Source organism: Meriones unguiculatus, chromosome 1, assembly GCF_030254825.1.
Source record: "Meriones unguiculatus strain TT.TT164.6M chromosome 1, Bangor_MerUng_6.1, whole genome shotgun sequence".
NCBI classification, from domain to species: domain Eukaryota; kingdom Metazoa; phylum Chordata; class Mammalia; order Rodentia; family Muridae; genus Meriones; species Meriones unguiculatus.
In genome coordinates this window covers 71,281,386-71,294,344 of record NC_083349.1, presented here as the reverse complement: position 1 = coordinate 71,294,344, position 12,959 = coordinate 71,281,386, and the positions used below count along the sequence as shown (strand labels likewise).

Here is a 12,959-nt window from a genome sequence, read left to right as displayed (position 1 = left end):
GCATAGACACTGGGGTTTTGGGAGGAAAGAAGGAAGTTCAGCACGCACACATGCCAGGGAGCTGAACAAGTGTGTTTCTGTGACCTGCCACTAGGGGGATCAGCCTGGTCAGGAGCTCAGCAGACCCTTACCTGGGCTGTGGTGGGTTTGGGAACGCAAATGTGGCTGGGAACGGTCACCATCTGCTAGCAGGGCTTGAGAATCTGTTAGTGAAAGCCTGGAGGGATTCTTGTGATGACAGCTGGGCCAGGCCCGAGGTGGAAGAGGCTGTGTTCCCACGACGCACTGGGAAGGACCCATAGGTCAACTCTCTGTTTCCATGTGTAGGATGTTGAAGCTCAGGGGCGCTCAAGCCCTCTGCTGACAGATGAGGGCAGATCCCCGATTTTTGTTTTTTACTTCACTTTATCTAGTCCTCTTGAACATGTAGTTGACAGAAACAAACTCAAGTTCTTCTAAAGGGGCTTCCTGTTGCCTCAAGCTGTGCAGTTTAGAACATGCTCCATTGTGTGGTCTAACACATTGAGAATTCCATTTTTTATTATTTTATTTTATTTTTATTTTTTTGAGGCAGATCTCATGTAGCCAAGGATGGCCATGAACTCACTACATAGACAAGGGTGATCTTGAATTTCTGATTTTCTTGCCTCCATTTTCCAGATACTGGAATTACAGGCATGGGAACATCTGGCAGACTCTTTTTTTTCTTTCTTTTAAGGAAATACAATATTTTTATTAATTCTTTGAGAACTTTACAGGTACAAATATAGAAATTGGTCATATTAACCTTTCCACTCCTTCTTTTAACTCCACCTAGACCCTCCTAACTCCACTGCTGCTCCTATATTCGTACTGTCTCCTGGAGTGTGCTATACTCCACACAAAGGAAAGCGACTCTCCAGTAGCTCTCAGCCAGGGGTGATGCCTTTTTAAGCCCCGCCCTTTCCATGCTGCAGTGTGTTGGCTGGCTGGAGCTCGTATAGGCCGTGGGCAGGCAGTTTCCGCTCCGACGAGTTAATGAGTACAGTGTCCTGTCTGTCCAGAGGACACTGTTCTGTCCTGATCTTCTCAGACCTCTGATCTTACAACCTTCCTCCTCCTGCTCATCCTCCTCCTCCTCCTTTTTCTTCTTGGGAAGGAGCATGATATAGATGTCCCATTGATCACTCCACAGATATTTAATCTATGTCTCTTGACAAGTTTGTGAGTTTCTGCTTTAACGGCTGTCTATGCATAGAGAACCTTCTCTGATAAGGTCTGAGTGCTGCATCTCTGGGTATAGAGTTGCAGATTTAGAGGGCAATCCTGGAGCCTGTGAGTTCCCAGCCATGAGCTCTCACCCAGGCATGCCTTTCCCCCTGTGGAGTAGGCCTTGAGTCCAGTCCCAAAGTACAATTGGTTACTTCCCCAACATTCATACCACTGTATTGCTCACAGACATGTCGAGCCATGCTGGCTACTGTGGGAGCTTACAGTGTTCACAGCTGGGTAAGATTCCCGACAACTTCCCTCCCTTTTCCAGTCCTATGGAAGACACATCTAACGGATTCCAATTGTTATTCTACTTTATATAAATATGAAAATATCACAGTGAAATTCATTACTTTACACAGTTAACAGATGCTAATATAAATATTTGGATGCATCTATGTCTTCTCTTTTTGTGTGACATTCATGTTATACCCATAAATCAAGTCTGAAAATATAAGCAGCCAAAAGCCATTGTCTTTTAATACTAGCTTTAACCATTATGGCTTATGTATAAGCCATATCGAGCCAAATTTTATTTTCTCCCCTGCTCCCACTGAATGAAATCTCCTCTCATTGCAACTGCTTCATCCAAAACATTTTTTTTTTTAATTTTTAGGAAGCTCTTACCTATTAGACAAGTACCAGAAGACATGGAAATGTCACGTGGGTGTCATGAAGGAGAGCACTTATACCTAGAGATATATACAGGCAAAGTCTCCAGTGTATGCAGCCCACGGACAACACGGAGCAGAGGGAATTTTCAGCAGCTTCCTGAATGCTGTTGGCACATAATTAGAAAACAGTTGGTTGCTATTTGTAGTTCTCTAAGAATTGCCTCGACTTCAAAACTATTCTGCTATGATAGACATTCCTATCTTTAAAAAAATAAAAAGACTTTTTATACTTGGCAAGAGGCTTCCCACGAGGCAGAGCCTGCCTTTCTCTCAGTGAAACTCTGCCTTGAGAATGCTCGCAGCCTCTGTGAGAAAGCTCGAGGCCTCTGTGAGCTACACCAGGGCACAAGGTCCTCTCTCAGCTTCAGACTGGAGCTTCTGAGCCATGGCTGCATCGCAGATTCTGTGGCTGGTTCTTCATAACCACGGAGTAGGAGGCAGAGACCACGGGAGACTGGCAGAGGCAAGGAAGGGGGAGAAGGAGCCTCCAAGGCAATAAAATTATCTGACATAGTCTGTCCCAGTGCCTTCTGAGGGAGAGGCAGCATTTCTGCCTGGTGCCCTGTCTGTCCAGCCTATGTCGTGCTGACCGCCGTGTCTGTGTGCATGCGCACGTGTGTTTGCAAGAACATGAACCTGGGCATGCAGAGGCCAGGGGCAGCTTCAGCTGCCTTTCCTTGGGTACTGTCCAACTTGTTCTTTGAGTGTCTCACTGGCCTGAGGTCACCAAGCAGCTGGGACCGTGAGTGCAGACCACCCCACCCAGCCTTTTGCTCATGGATTCTAGGGAACCGGACTCTGGTCTTGATGCTGACCAAGCAAGCACTTTACCAACTGAACTATGACCTTAGCCCCTTCGGTGTTTCTTCCCACCTTAAAATACTTCTTACCCTTAGCTCTGATTTATTTCTAGGCATTCACGTGGAGCTTAGGGTATGATAGGCTTGCCACTGTATTGCCCCAAATTAGTTACAAGTGGTGTGCCTGTCTTGGAATGGAAGTGATAGTACAAGGTACCATTAGGGCTGTGGGAAGATTATAACTAAACTTTCCTCTAGCTGATTCTGCCTTTTTAAAGTGTGATGGACATAAGCTGAAGTCCTCTGTGTTTCACACCAGTCCATCCTCCTGTGTTGACTAGAGGGTAAAGGACTGGATCCATGGGTTACAGGGCCTGAGGGGCCTTTGTGTGGTTCCCGTGGATTCAGATGAGCGTTTCCTCTCTCCACAGCTCCTGTCTGTTTCAGGCACTAAGCAGGGGTGGGCTGCTGTGGGCCCTCAGCCTTCCCACCTCAGGGGCTGCCTGACTGGAGTCTGGATGCGTGCTGGCTTGGTGGGCCAGCCTGAGGAACGCCCACACAGCATGTGTCCATCCTGACTTTCTGCTTCCCTCCTCTGCTCAGACCTCTCCATATCATGTGAGCGTCTGACGTCTCAGACGCCAGTTCCTTCATCTTTCTTCAGAGCAGCCCCTTCCCAGGGTTCTCTGGAAGAGTCTGTGCTTGAGAGCACACCCAGAATCACGAGGGGGCTTGCTGCAGAAGAGCGGGGCGGCCAGGGCAAAGGGGTCGCTCAGCATCCTGCAGAGGGAGCGTGGGATGGGTCTCAGTGTAGGAGGTCTTGAGGAGACCCTGGCACCCCTGAGGGTCACGTTCACTGAGGCGTTACTACATGACAACATGTTCTAGAAAGATCAAGGTGGTGATAGTGATGCTGAAGTTCAAAGTCAATTCTCCTGAGCCAGCGGTCAGGGCTGGGGAGAAGGCTATGATGAAGGTGACTGGAATGAATGGATGAATGGGCGTGGCAAAGGGAGCCATCATTTAGTCACTCAACCAAAGCTTCACTGAGTACCTGCTGGGTTCCAGGCCCTGTTCTAGGTACCAGACTTAAAGTCTCTCATTCAGCATGTGTATCACTAGGATTCAAAACTAAGGAGCCTCAGGAATATAAGTACAGCAGGTCGCGTTTCAAGTCTTTACACGTGTGCCTACTCTGGCCAAGGTGGCCTTTCTCCGTCTCTTTATTCTTTCCTCTCCTACTTTTTGGTTCTTCTTTTTTTCTACCCAGATGGGAAACCCTTCAGTGATAGCTTGAGCAGATAATTTTTTTTAGCTATTTTATGTTTCTTTTTGGTCATAATCATCATGCTGGACAGTACTAGCCATGGGAATGCTGCTTGAGAAAGTGTGTATGTGCGCGCATGTGTGTGTGTGTGTGTGTGTGTGTGTGTGTGCACATGGAGAGCCATGGCTCAGCTTTTGGTGCTGCCCATCAGGAACTATCCACCTTGGTTTTTTGAGGCAGGCTCTCTTAGTAGGTGGGACGCAATGCTCACTGGTGAGGCTGGTTTTCTGGCCAGTGAACTTGGGGCACTCACCTCTCTGTGACTCCCTAGTGCCATGATTACAAGGATGTGCCAGTACACCTAGCTGTTTGCAGTGGTGCCAGGAATTGAACTCAGGTCCTCTTGCTTACACAGCTAGCACTTTAGCTACTAAGCCATCCCCCAGCTCCTTAAATTCCTGAAGAGGGAAGGACTCCTGTGAATACTGAGAACCACACCCAGCACCAGAGGAAGGAGAGGGTCACCTTGGGAAGCCATGCCCTCCTGGCGTTTATAAACCCTGGTTTAGGGGTTTGAACTGGAGGCTTGGCAGGCACAATCAACTTCTATTTATGAAAACTCTGGCCAGAGTCACGCCAACTCTGTGAGCATCTGTCATGGGGAAGATTGCTGGGCTAGCCTGCCCACGACAGTTCATCCCTGAGGGCGTGGCTGGTGGCTGCTGCCCTCAGCTGCCCTGATGAAGGCTGACAATGCTGCTGTCCTGGCTGTGAAAGTGTGTTTGCTGTGCTGTATTGTTTTCCAAAGACAACAAGAAGCTCCAGTTAAAACAGCCAGGCTGCTCGGGGTTGTCATGTCTCCACCACAGCCATCAAGACAGCAAAGGCGGCCTCAGCAGGGGACACGGAAGGTCTAGTTCAAGATTACGTTCTCAGGCAACACACAAGCCCTTCAAAATCACTCTGTGTCATTTTTAGCTTCAGCGATTAAATCATTAATAGCACGGAGATCCTTTTCCACAGAGAGGGAACACACAGGACTGCATGGAAAGTAGGACTCTCCAACCCTGTTATCTGCCAGGCTCCCGGTGCTTTTCTGCCTGACGGCAGCACACTCTGGAATTTTAAAACTACTAACAGGAAGAATCTCCTGGGCTAGAGAGACTGCTCAGCAGTTAAGTGAGCTCACAACTCTTGAGAAGACCCTGTTCCATTCCAAGCACCCATATCAGGCAGCCCACAGCCATTTGCAACTCCAGTTCCAGGGCTCTGGCCCCCTCTGCCACGTGATACACAAATGTTTACACATCCTGTCATACACATGCACATAAACACATACAGTCTTGGACATAACCCCTGAATGGTGCTTAGGCTAGCAAATGTTTAGCTTTGCGTTCTTTGCTGTGCTCTGTCTTGTTTGTCAGTTTTGTTTGCTTGTTTCTGAGACTGGGTGTTGCTGGGTAGCCCAGGCTGGCCTGGAACTCCAGAACTCTGGGTAATTGTTCCTGCTTCAGCTGTGTGTTACAGGCAGCACCGCCGTGCCTGGCTCTGCCCTTGCTTATATTGATCCGTACCCATGGCGTTTGCTAAGACAGACTAAAAGGCAACTATGGACTCACATGGCTGGGGCCGGCCATTATCTGTCAAGTCGTGGGTGACTAAGTCAGGACCTGGCAATATCATCCTGTAGCTGGATGACAGTGGAGGTCAGCATCCAACACTTGGCTTCCTTCGGTTCTCTCTTGGCCTCATGTGCTCAGCCTTTGCAGAGAAACACTCAACAGGCTCTGAATCTCCCTGAGCCGTATGTCTCTTTCCTCAGCTTAAATCCTCCTGAAGCCCAGGTGTTTGTGATCCTTTGCCAGAAAAACCAAGGCAGACAGGCAGGATCCCCCCTGCTGAGGGGTTCTGTTGCCTTTGAAGAAAATGAGACAAAAACAGAGCCAGGTGTGGACTTGGTGTCCACTTGACGTGTCTGTGGACAGCCAGGCCCCTCCTGCCCTGCCTCTTGTCAAGAGTGAGTCCTGATGCACGCACGCATCCAGGGCTGGGTTGGGGCTTTGTTTCCCCGTCTCCTGTCTGGTCGTGGTTTCCCTATGGTGAGTGGTCAGTGGGCCTCCCTTCCTTGATGCCACATGGTGTTCACCTATCTCTGACCTTGACAGTCATCCCAGCCCCAACTTTCTATATTTACCAGCAGCTGCTTCAGTGATGTGGAAACTATTTTCCCAACCACTGAAGAACCACGAAGCTGGAGAGTAGGACATGCTGTTCTTCACTGAAGCTCATCCTTGGGCGGGGCAGGAAGAAGGGAGTGGTCCAGCACAGACCCGCCGCTGCCCCTGTCCACTTCCACCGCCTGATAATCAGGCTCAAGTCCAGGCAACAGTGGTTGCTGCTATGGAAAGTACAGACTGCTCAAGGCCGCTGTGTGAGGTGACATGACTGCACCTCCCAGTACCTCACAACTCACAGCTGCCTGTAATGCCTGTGCCAGGGGCTCTAACTCCCTCACACACGCAGGCAAAACACCAGTGTACACAAACAATTTGAAGAAAGAGAGAGAGAGAGAGAGAGAGAGAGAGAGAGGAAAGAAAGAAAGAAAGAAAGAAAGAAAGAAAGAAAGAAAGAAGAAAGAAAAACACAGAAAAGAAACCCAGGGGTCAGTCTTAGCCCTGGCCCCTAACCAAGGAAGGAGGGATGCCATTGAGTGCTTCACCTGTGCCAGGCCTTGTTCTGCGCAGAGAACCTTGAAATGCAACCTAGCAAGAAGCTGTTATCAGTGTTCTCAAGGAGGACGTGAGGGTTCTGAGGTGGTCAGGATCCCAGTCTTCCATAGCCTGAGCCTACCCCTCTCCTCAGCCATGCTTCCTGCAGTGAAACACGGGTGGCCCTGCCAGCCACTCAAAGTCTACGGTGTCCACCTGGAGAACCAAAGAGCCCATCTTTGAGTTATTTTAAAGAAGTATTGTTCTTCTTCAAACCATTGCTGCCACCTAGTGGCAATTATTAGAAACAAAGGGAAATTTCAGCTCTACTTGAATTAAAGTTACCATTTCACTGTGGAAAGGACATAACTATGATGACAGTAGAAAATGACCAGAGGCTTCCAGGACTTAGGGAACAGAGGGATGAATAGGCAGGGCTCAGAGTTCTCAGACTGTTGAAGTTATTCTGCTCTTCAGTGTGATACTATAATCCCTGATGCCATTTTAAACCTTCCAAACAGCTTACCCGTGGATGCCGGGTGGTAATGATCTGTTTGTCAGCAAGAGCAAGGTGCTGCTCTGGTGTCTGGGGTCAGTGGTAGCAGCTGAGCATGTGGGGCAGGGAAATGAGAAATCTCTTCTGAACTCTCTCAGTTTCCTGTGAACCTAAAACAGTATATTCCTTTTTAAGATGGGGGGTCTATAATGAGTGGTTTGTGGGTGTGTGTACACTAGAGGTCGATGCTAGGTGATTTCACTATAGCTCTCAAATATATTTTTTGACACCGATCTCTAACTGAGCCAGGAGCTCAGCAGTTGACTGGACTAGCTGGCCAGCAAGTTCCTGGGATCTGTATGTTCTTTCTCTCTCTCCTCGCTAGGGTTATAGACAGACACCATCCACCCTGGGCTTCTGCGTGGGCGGTTCTGAACTAATGGCAGGCACCGAGCCGTCTCCCCAGCCCCTAGTGCTTTTTAAAACTGCTCATTTGTCTCAACCTCAATACTGTGTTCCTATCATTTGAAGACTGTTTTAAAATAAATACTGTGGCTTATCTTCATAGAATATTACCAGATATAAGATTTAAGGGTAATAGTCTTATGACATATTGGGCATTTGGTAAAACACTTCTTAATACTTTAAGACCATCTTATACGCAATTTAGAATGGCCTGTACTTTAGCAAATTTTTATTCAGTGGCTGGAGAGATGGCTCAGTGGTCAAAAATACTTAATGCTCTTACAAAGGACCCAAATTTGGTTCCCAACACTCATATCAGGCAACATCCTGCGACCTGTAGCTCAGGATCCAGGAGATCCATGCTCTGACCACTGTATGTACTTGTACACGCGTAGCATAAGCGCAGCAAGGTGCACGCAGAGAAGTAAATGAATCTCTTAAAAAGGAAATCCTACTCTTCAGAAATTATATTTTTAACCTTATCGGTACATATTTTTAATTTTTCACATTCTAGTGGTTAAGAAAATCCAACAGCTTAGATCACATGAGGAGACAAATAAAGCCTTCCTCCACAGGGGGCAGTTTCTTAAGAATTTCTTATGTTTTTCTCCAGAATCATATCATTCTGTTCTATTCTGGGAGTGGAACACATACGTCCCTTTCTGCACCAGTGGTCTCTTTAACGTGCATTTCGTTAGAACACCACACACACACACACACACACACACACACACACACACACACCGAGGAGAGTTGCAAATATACTTGGATAGTAAAATTTTGGATATGGATGTTGGGTCTAAAGTCAAGTTAACACATGCTGGCCAAGATGCCCAGAAACACCTGTGGCCAGAGAAACAGGATAAGTTAAGCTGCCGGAGCCAGGAGGAGCCAGAGCCATCTCTGTGTGGATTCAGGGAGTGTGCTCCAGTCACTCCAGGGAGGCAGCTGGTGGGGTCTGGGAGGAAAGGGGAAGCTGGTTTAGAGGAGATGGTTACAGGGGTGGTCAGAAGAGGGCGCTGCTCCTGGACACAGGGTCCAGCCACCAGCTGGTGGCGCCTGCTCTCCTTCCCCCAGACACACGGATTTTGAATGTATGTTGGTGTTACATTTCACATACCTCTTCCCCGGTGCATGTTTCTGGGCTAACAGGAGCGTCTTCCACTTCCCACTGTGATGACGCTGTGCAGACCCTGCAGATGGTTTCACAGGCCATAGTACGAGGGAAGTGGAAGATGCTCCTGTTAGCCCAGAACCATGCACCGCCAAGGAGACTGAGGAATTGTCTAGCTTGGCCTGAGGTGGGAAGATCTGCCCTCTTTGCGCTGTGATCCTGAGCACCGTAAAATGAGGCAGTGAGCTGAGCCGGCACTGATCATCACCCTCGACTCCCTAACCGCCCAGCGGTATGACCAGCTGCCATGCCCACCCTGCCTCTGTGCCCTAAGATGAAGCCTTGCTTCCTCGAGCTGCACTTTCAGGCTTGTTGTTACCACTGTGAGAGAAGTAACCAGCTCACGAGCCTTGCAGGAATGTGCAAAGGACAGATGAAAGCTAAGGAGTTAAGTCAGTGAACCAGCAGTGGAAAGGCTTAGGTAAGGAAGTAAAATTCCATTACAAAGCTGAGATTGACGGGCAGTGCCCAGGGAGCCACAGGCAGACAGAAGAGCAGGAATCCTCTTAGCGGATTCACAAGTGCCCTCAGTCAAAGAAGAGCCCGTGAACGCTTTCCTCATGTCCTAGCCGAGACGCTATTATTAAATGGTCTGTAGGCCAACTGGACCCCAAAGGGTACCTGGCTCCTGAGGGGCAGAGGTTAAGGGCGCTGGTGTGGTGAGCTCCGCCGAGGTTTGAGCAGCCGCCTGGCCACATGAGGACAGACCCGCAGGATCTACTGGAGACAGTTTTATACAGGGAAATGACGCGGTGCTCAGGCACTCAGTGACTGGCAGAGCTGGCCGGCCGCAGTCGGGCACTGCCCCTCCGTGGGTTTGGCAAGGGGAATGGCAGTAACTGTGAGCTGCTGCTTTCTTCCAGACTGCGCTGGCTGCGGAAGGGACATTAAGAACGGGCAGGCCCTGCTGGCTCTGGACAAGCAGTGGCATTTGGGCTGCTTCAAGTGCAAGTCCTGTGGGAAGGTCCTCACCGGCGAGTACATCAGCAAGTAAGTCTGGGCCAGAGGGGTCGGGCACTGCCCCAGCCTTCAGGGGCTTCTCCAGTACACTCCCGTTTTGCATCAGGATGAAGTGTTTGCTATACCGTTTCTTGCGATAAATCACTGTTCTGCTTTGCCATGCTGTGGGTGCTGTGGGCTTAGTGGCCTACTGATGGTGGCCCAATTTAATGATTACCAAAGCTGGCGTGGTGGCATACCCTGCTTTGTAGTTAAACACCTAGTTTTTCCTTTGCTATTTTTGTTTTGTATGTGAAGCTATCAAAGTTCTCTTTTCCAGGGCTTTCGACATTCCCCTAAAACACATATGATCTAGGCTCTGAGCCTGGCAAGACCAGGGCCACAGAACAGTGTTCATGTTGGGGTCAGAGAGCATTGGTGGGGGCTGGCTAGAGTTATATGAATCTGGGGAGTTTGGTGGGGTTTTTATTTTTTTTAATGTGCTCTAGTCATGAGGAAGAATCTGCTACCCTACATCTTTTTGTGACTTTGGAAAATTTCCCCAACCAGTGGTATAGCTTGATGAGAGAGCTTAGAGCCCAGAGAGCACAGTCTGGACTGGATCCCCAGAAAGGACTGGAGATGTATTTCCATTGGTAGTGCTTGCCTACCAGGCATAGCGCCCTGGGCTTCAGCTAACCCTGTAGGAAGCGGGGTGCAGTGGTAGCTGCCTGTAATTCCAGTGGTCGGATAGCCTTGGCTTCTTAGAGAGCTGGAGGCCAGCCTGGCTGCAGATGACCCTGTGTCAAAGGTCAAAGACAGAAACAGGAAACCCAAGACCTACCCACTCGTATTAAATCGTTCATTGAAACACAGGTTTTGTTGTTGTTGTTTGTTTGTTTTTTTTAATAAATAAATCAACGAAATAATTGAAAAGGAGGCTTAGCTCCCACAGCCCAGAAATATAGTTTCAAAGTAAGTCTGGGGTCAAACTGAAACCACTTCTGTCAGAGACTAAAGAGCTCTTCAGGTGATGGTGATGGCAGCCAAAAAGACAGACAAGTGTCTGGCCTTTGAATGACGCTGAAGGCCATAGGGAATAAGCAGCCGCCCCTCAGACTCGCTTTCCAGCTGCTCTGCATGGAACACTCAGGAAAAGGAAACTTCGCTGTGCTCTGAGGTAAATGTCTGCTGCATGTTCTAGACCCTCAGAGCCAGACAGACCTGAGCTAAGATGGCGTTTGAGGCTGTCTGGTGGCCCCAGTGGCCCGTGAATCTGAGACAATGATGTAGGAAGGGAGGTCAGGAGCCCTGGGCCTCTTAGGCATAGGTGGACCCTGGGCATCTGAGGGCTGTTTGGGCTGCCGGGAGAGGAACAATACAAGAGAGGAGCAACGCTGCCTTCCTACTCTGTAGTTCTGGGACAGCCGAGGAAACAGCCCTGGTAACCATGTGGAGATTCGTTGGGTTTTCTCTCTGTCTGGCCTGGGGAACCTTCACTAGCTCTCTGGCAGCCTGTGGCTCTGAGTGGTCAGGGCTGGCTCTGTAAAGATGAGTTATATTCTTGGTCTGTGGGAAGGGCCTCAGAAAGGTGGCTCTGGTGTTTTCCAAAGCCCTGAGTGCAGCTTTGTCTTTCAGGGATGGCTCCCCATACTGTGAGAAGGACTACCAGGGTCTCTTCGGAGTCAAGTGTGAGGCCTGTCAGCAGTTTATCACAGGAAAAGTCCTGGAGGTGAGTGACCAGGGCTTCCCACAGACCGCGCCGTTGTCCTCGCTGCCGGGTGCTCATCCCTGCCGTCTCCTCAGGAGGAAGGAAGGTAGTGGGTACTGTGCATCCCTCTCTACCCAGTGCCAAGGGGGCCTTGGAATGATGCAGAATTCGAAGGGAGAAAAGAATAAACGTCACTGGGAATTAGACATTTTCTTAGAAGTAAGAATATAGCGGCAGACCCTCTGTTTGCCTGTGTTTGCTCAGAGTCAGAGCTGAGAAAGGAAGGGAGGTGCAAGGTGAAGGCGTTGACCTCCCTGCCCTTAGAAAGCCACATCCACTATGACTCAGAGAACCCTGTGACCCAGCTGAGGAAAGCCTGTCAGATTCAGGTGTGACTGCAGCCAGCGCTCTGTTTCTGCACTCTCAGCAGCCACCCTGCCAGTACCTGCCTCAGGGCCCGGCTGACTCCTCTCGGGTGAGGGAGGGTGCAGCAAGGAATTCTGGGAACAAGGTTCAGAGAATACCCGGTTTCTCACAGGCTTATAGGGTATCAGCAGGCTGAGGGGAAGGTGACAGTTGCCTCCTTCTCCCTAGGGTGGAGACTGTGCAGAGCAGGCAGGACCAGGAAGCCCAGTAGCCTTATCATGCGAGCGACCAGCCTGTCCTGTGGTTCCCAACAGCCTTAGCGCGCTGACCCACCAGCCCACCTCAGGCTGATTCCATATAGGCAGTGCAGTGTTTAGACACAGGGGTGTGTCCTGGGAGTCCTTGGGTGTTTCTGGGCCACACTGAGGGTCATCACAACAAAGGTTTAGAACAGCGTCCCCAAGTCCTGCTCCTAGCCCTTCCCGTGAAACTTAGAGTGGTCACCATGGACCAGATTTCCCGAGAAGATAAAGTGGCGGTCATCAAGTGCGGTTGACCAGTAGTCCGAGGAAGAGAGCTCTGTGATAAAGAGGACCACGCGCAGGACCTGTGGGCGAGGGCACAGGACACACAGAAGAGAAAACCAGTGTGTTGTGGGTGGTGTGCGGGGAGGTGGGAGGGGTCCCTCCAGGGTCAGAAGAGGCTCTGTGGCGGCTTGCGGCACTGAGAACTCACGCCATGCCTCTGGGTTGTCGGTTTTAAGATGCTGCGCTTTGGACTACATGACTTTTGCCTTGAATCTAAAAAGAAAACAGCCAAGGGCAGGAGGGTGCTATAAGGAAAAGAGGCAGGGAGATTCAGAACCCAACTGTAAGGTCACCTGTTCTCATCAACAGAGTCAGCCATCTTTACAGTCCGCATATGGAAATGTGTTCCCCAAAGGAGCTGGGAGGGAAAGGGCTCCTGTATGTGTTTATCTGTGTATGTGTGTATGTATATGAGTGTCTAGGTGCGTCTATGTCTGTATGTCTGTGTGTGTATTCACGCTCACTTCAACAGCTTCGGGAAGGAATCTCTAAAATGCAGTTGTGCCCCAGAGCATGCTATT

At 49.6% G+C, this 12,959-nt stretch overlaps 1 protein-coding gene across 17 annotated transcripts in view; it reads left to right on the top strand.

Moving 5' to 3' along the window:
- Positions 1 to 12,959, top strand: part of Ablim1 (actin binding LIM protein 1) — a 249,892-nt gene that overhangs the window by 154,841 nt on the left and 82,092 nt on the right. For all 17 annotated transcript variants that reach the window (XM_060391704.1, XM_060391700.1, XM_021630990.2 and 14 more), the window contains 2 exons: positions 9,699 to 9,825; positions 11,413 to 11,506. In XM_060391704.1, the coding sequence (XP_060247687.1) occupies positions 9,699 to 9,825; positions 11,413 to 11,506 (221 nt within the window). The remainder of the gene's footprint in view (positions 1 to 9,698; positions 9,826 to 11,412; positions 11,507 to 12,959) is intronic.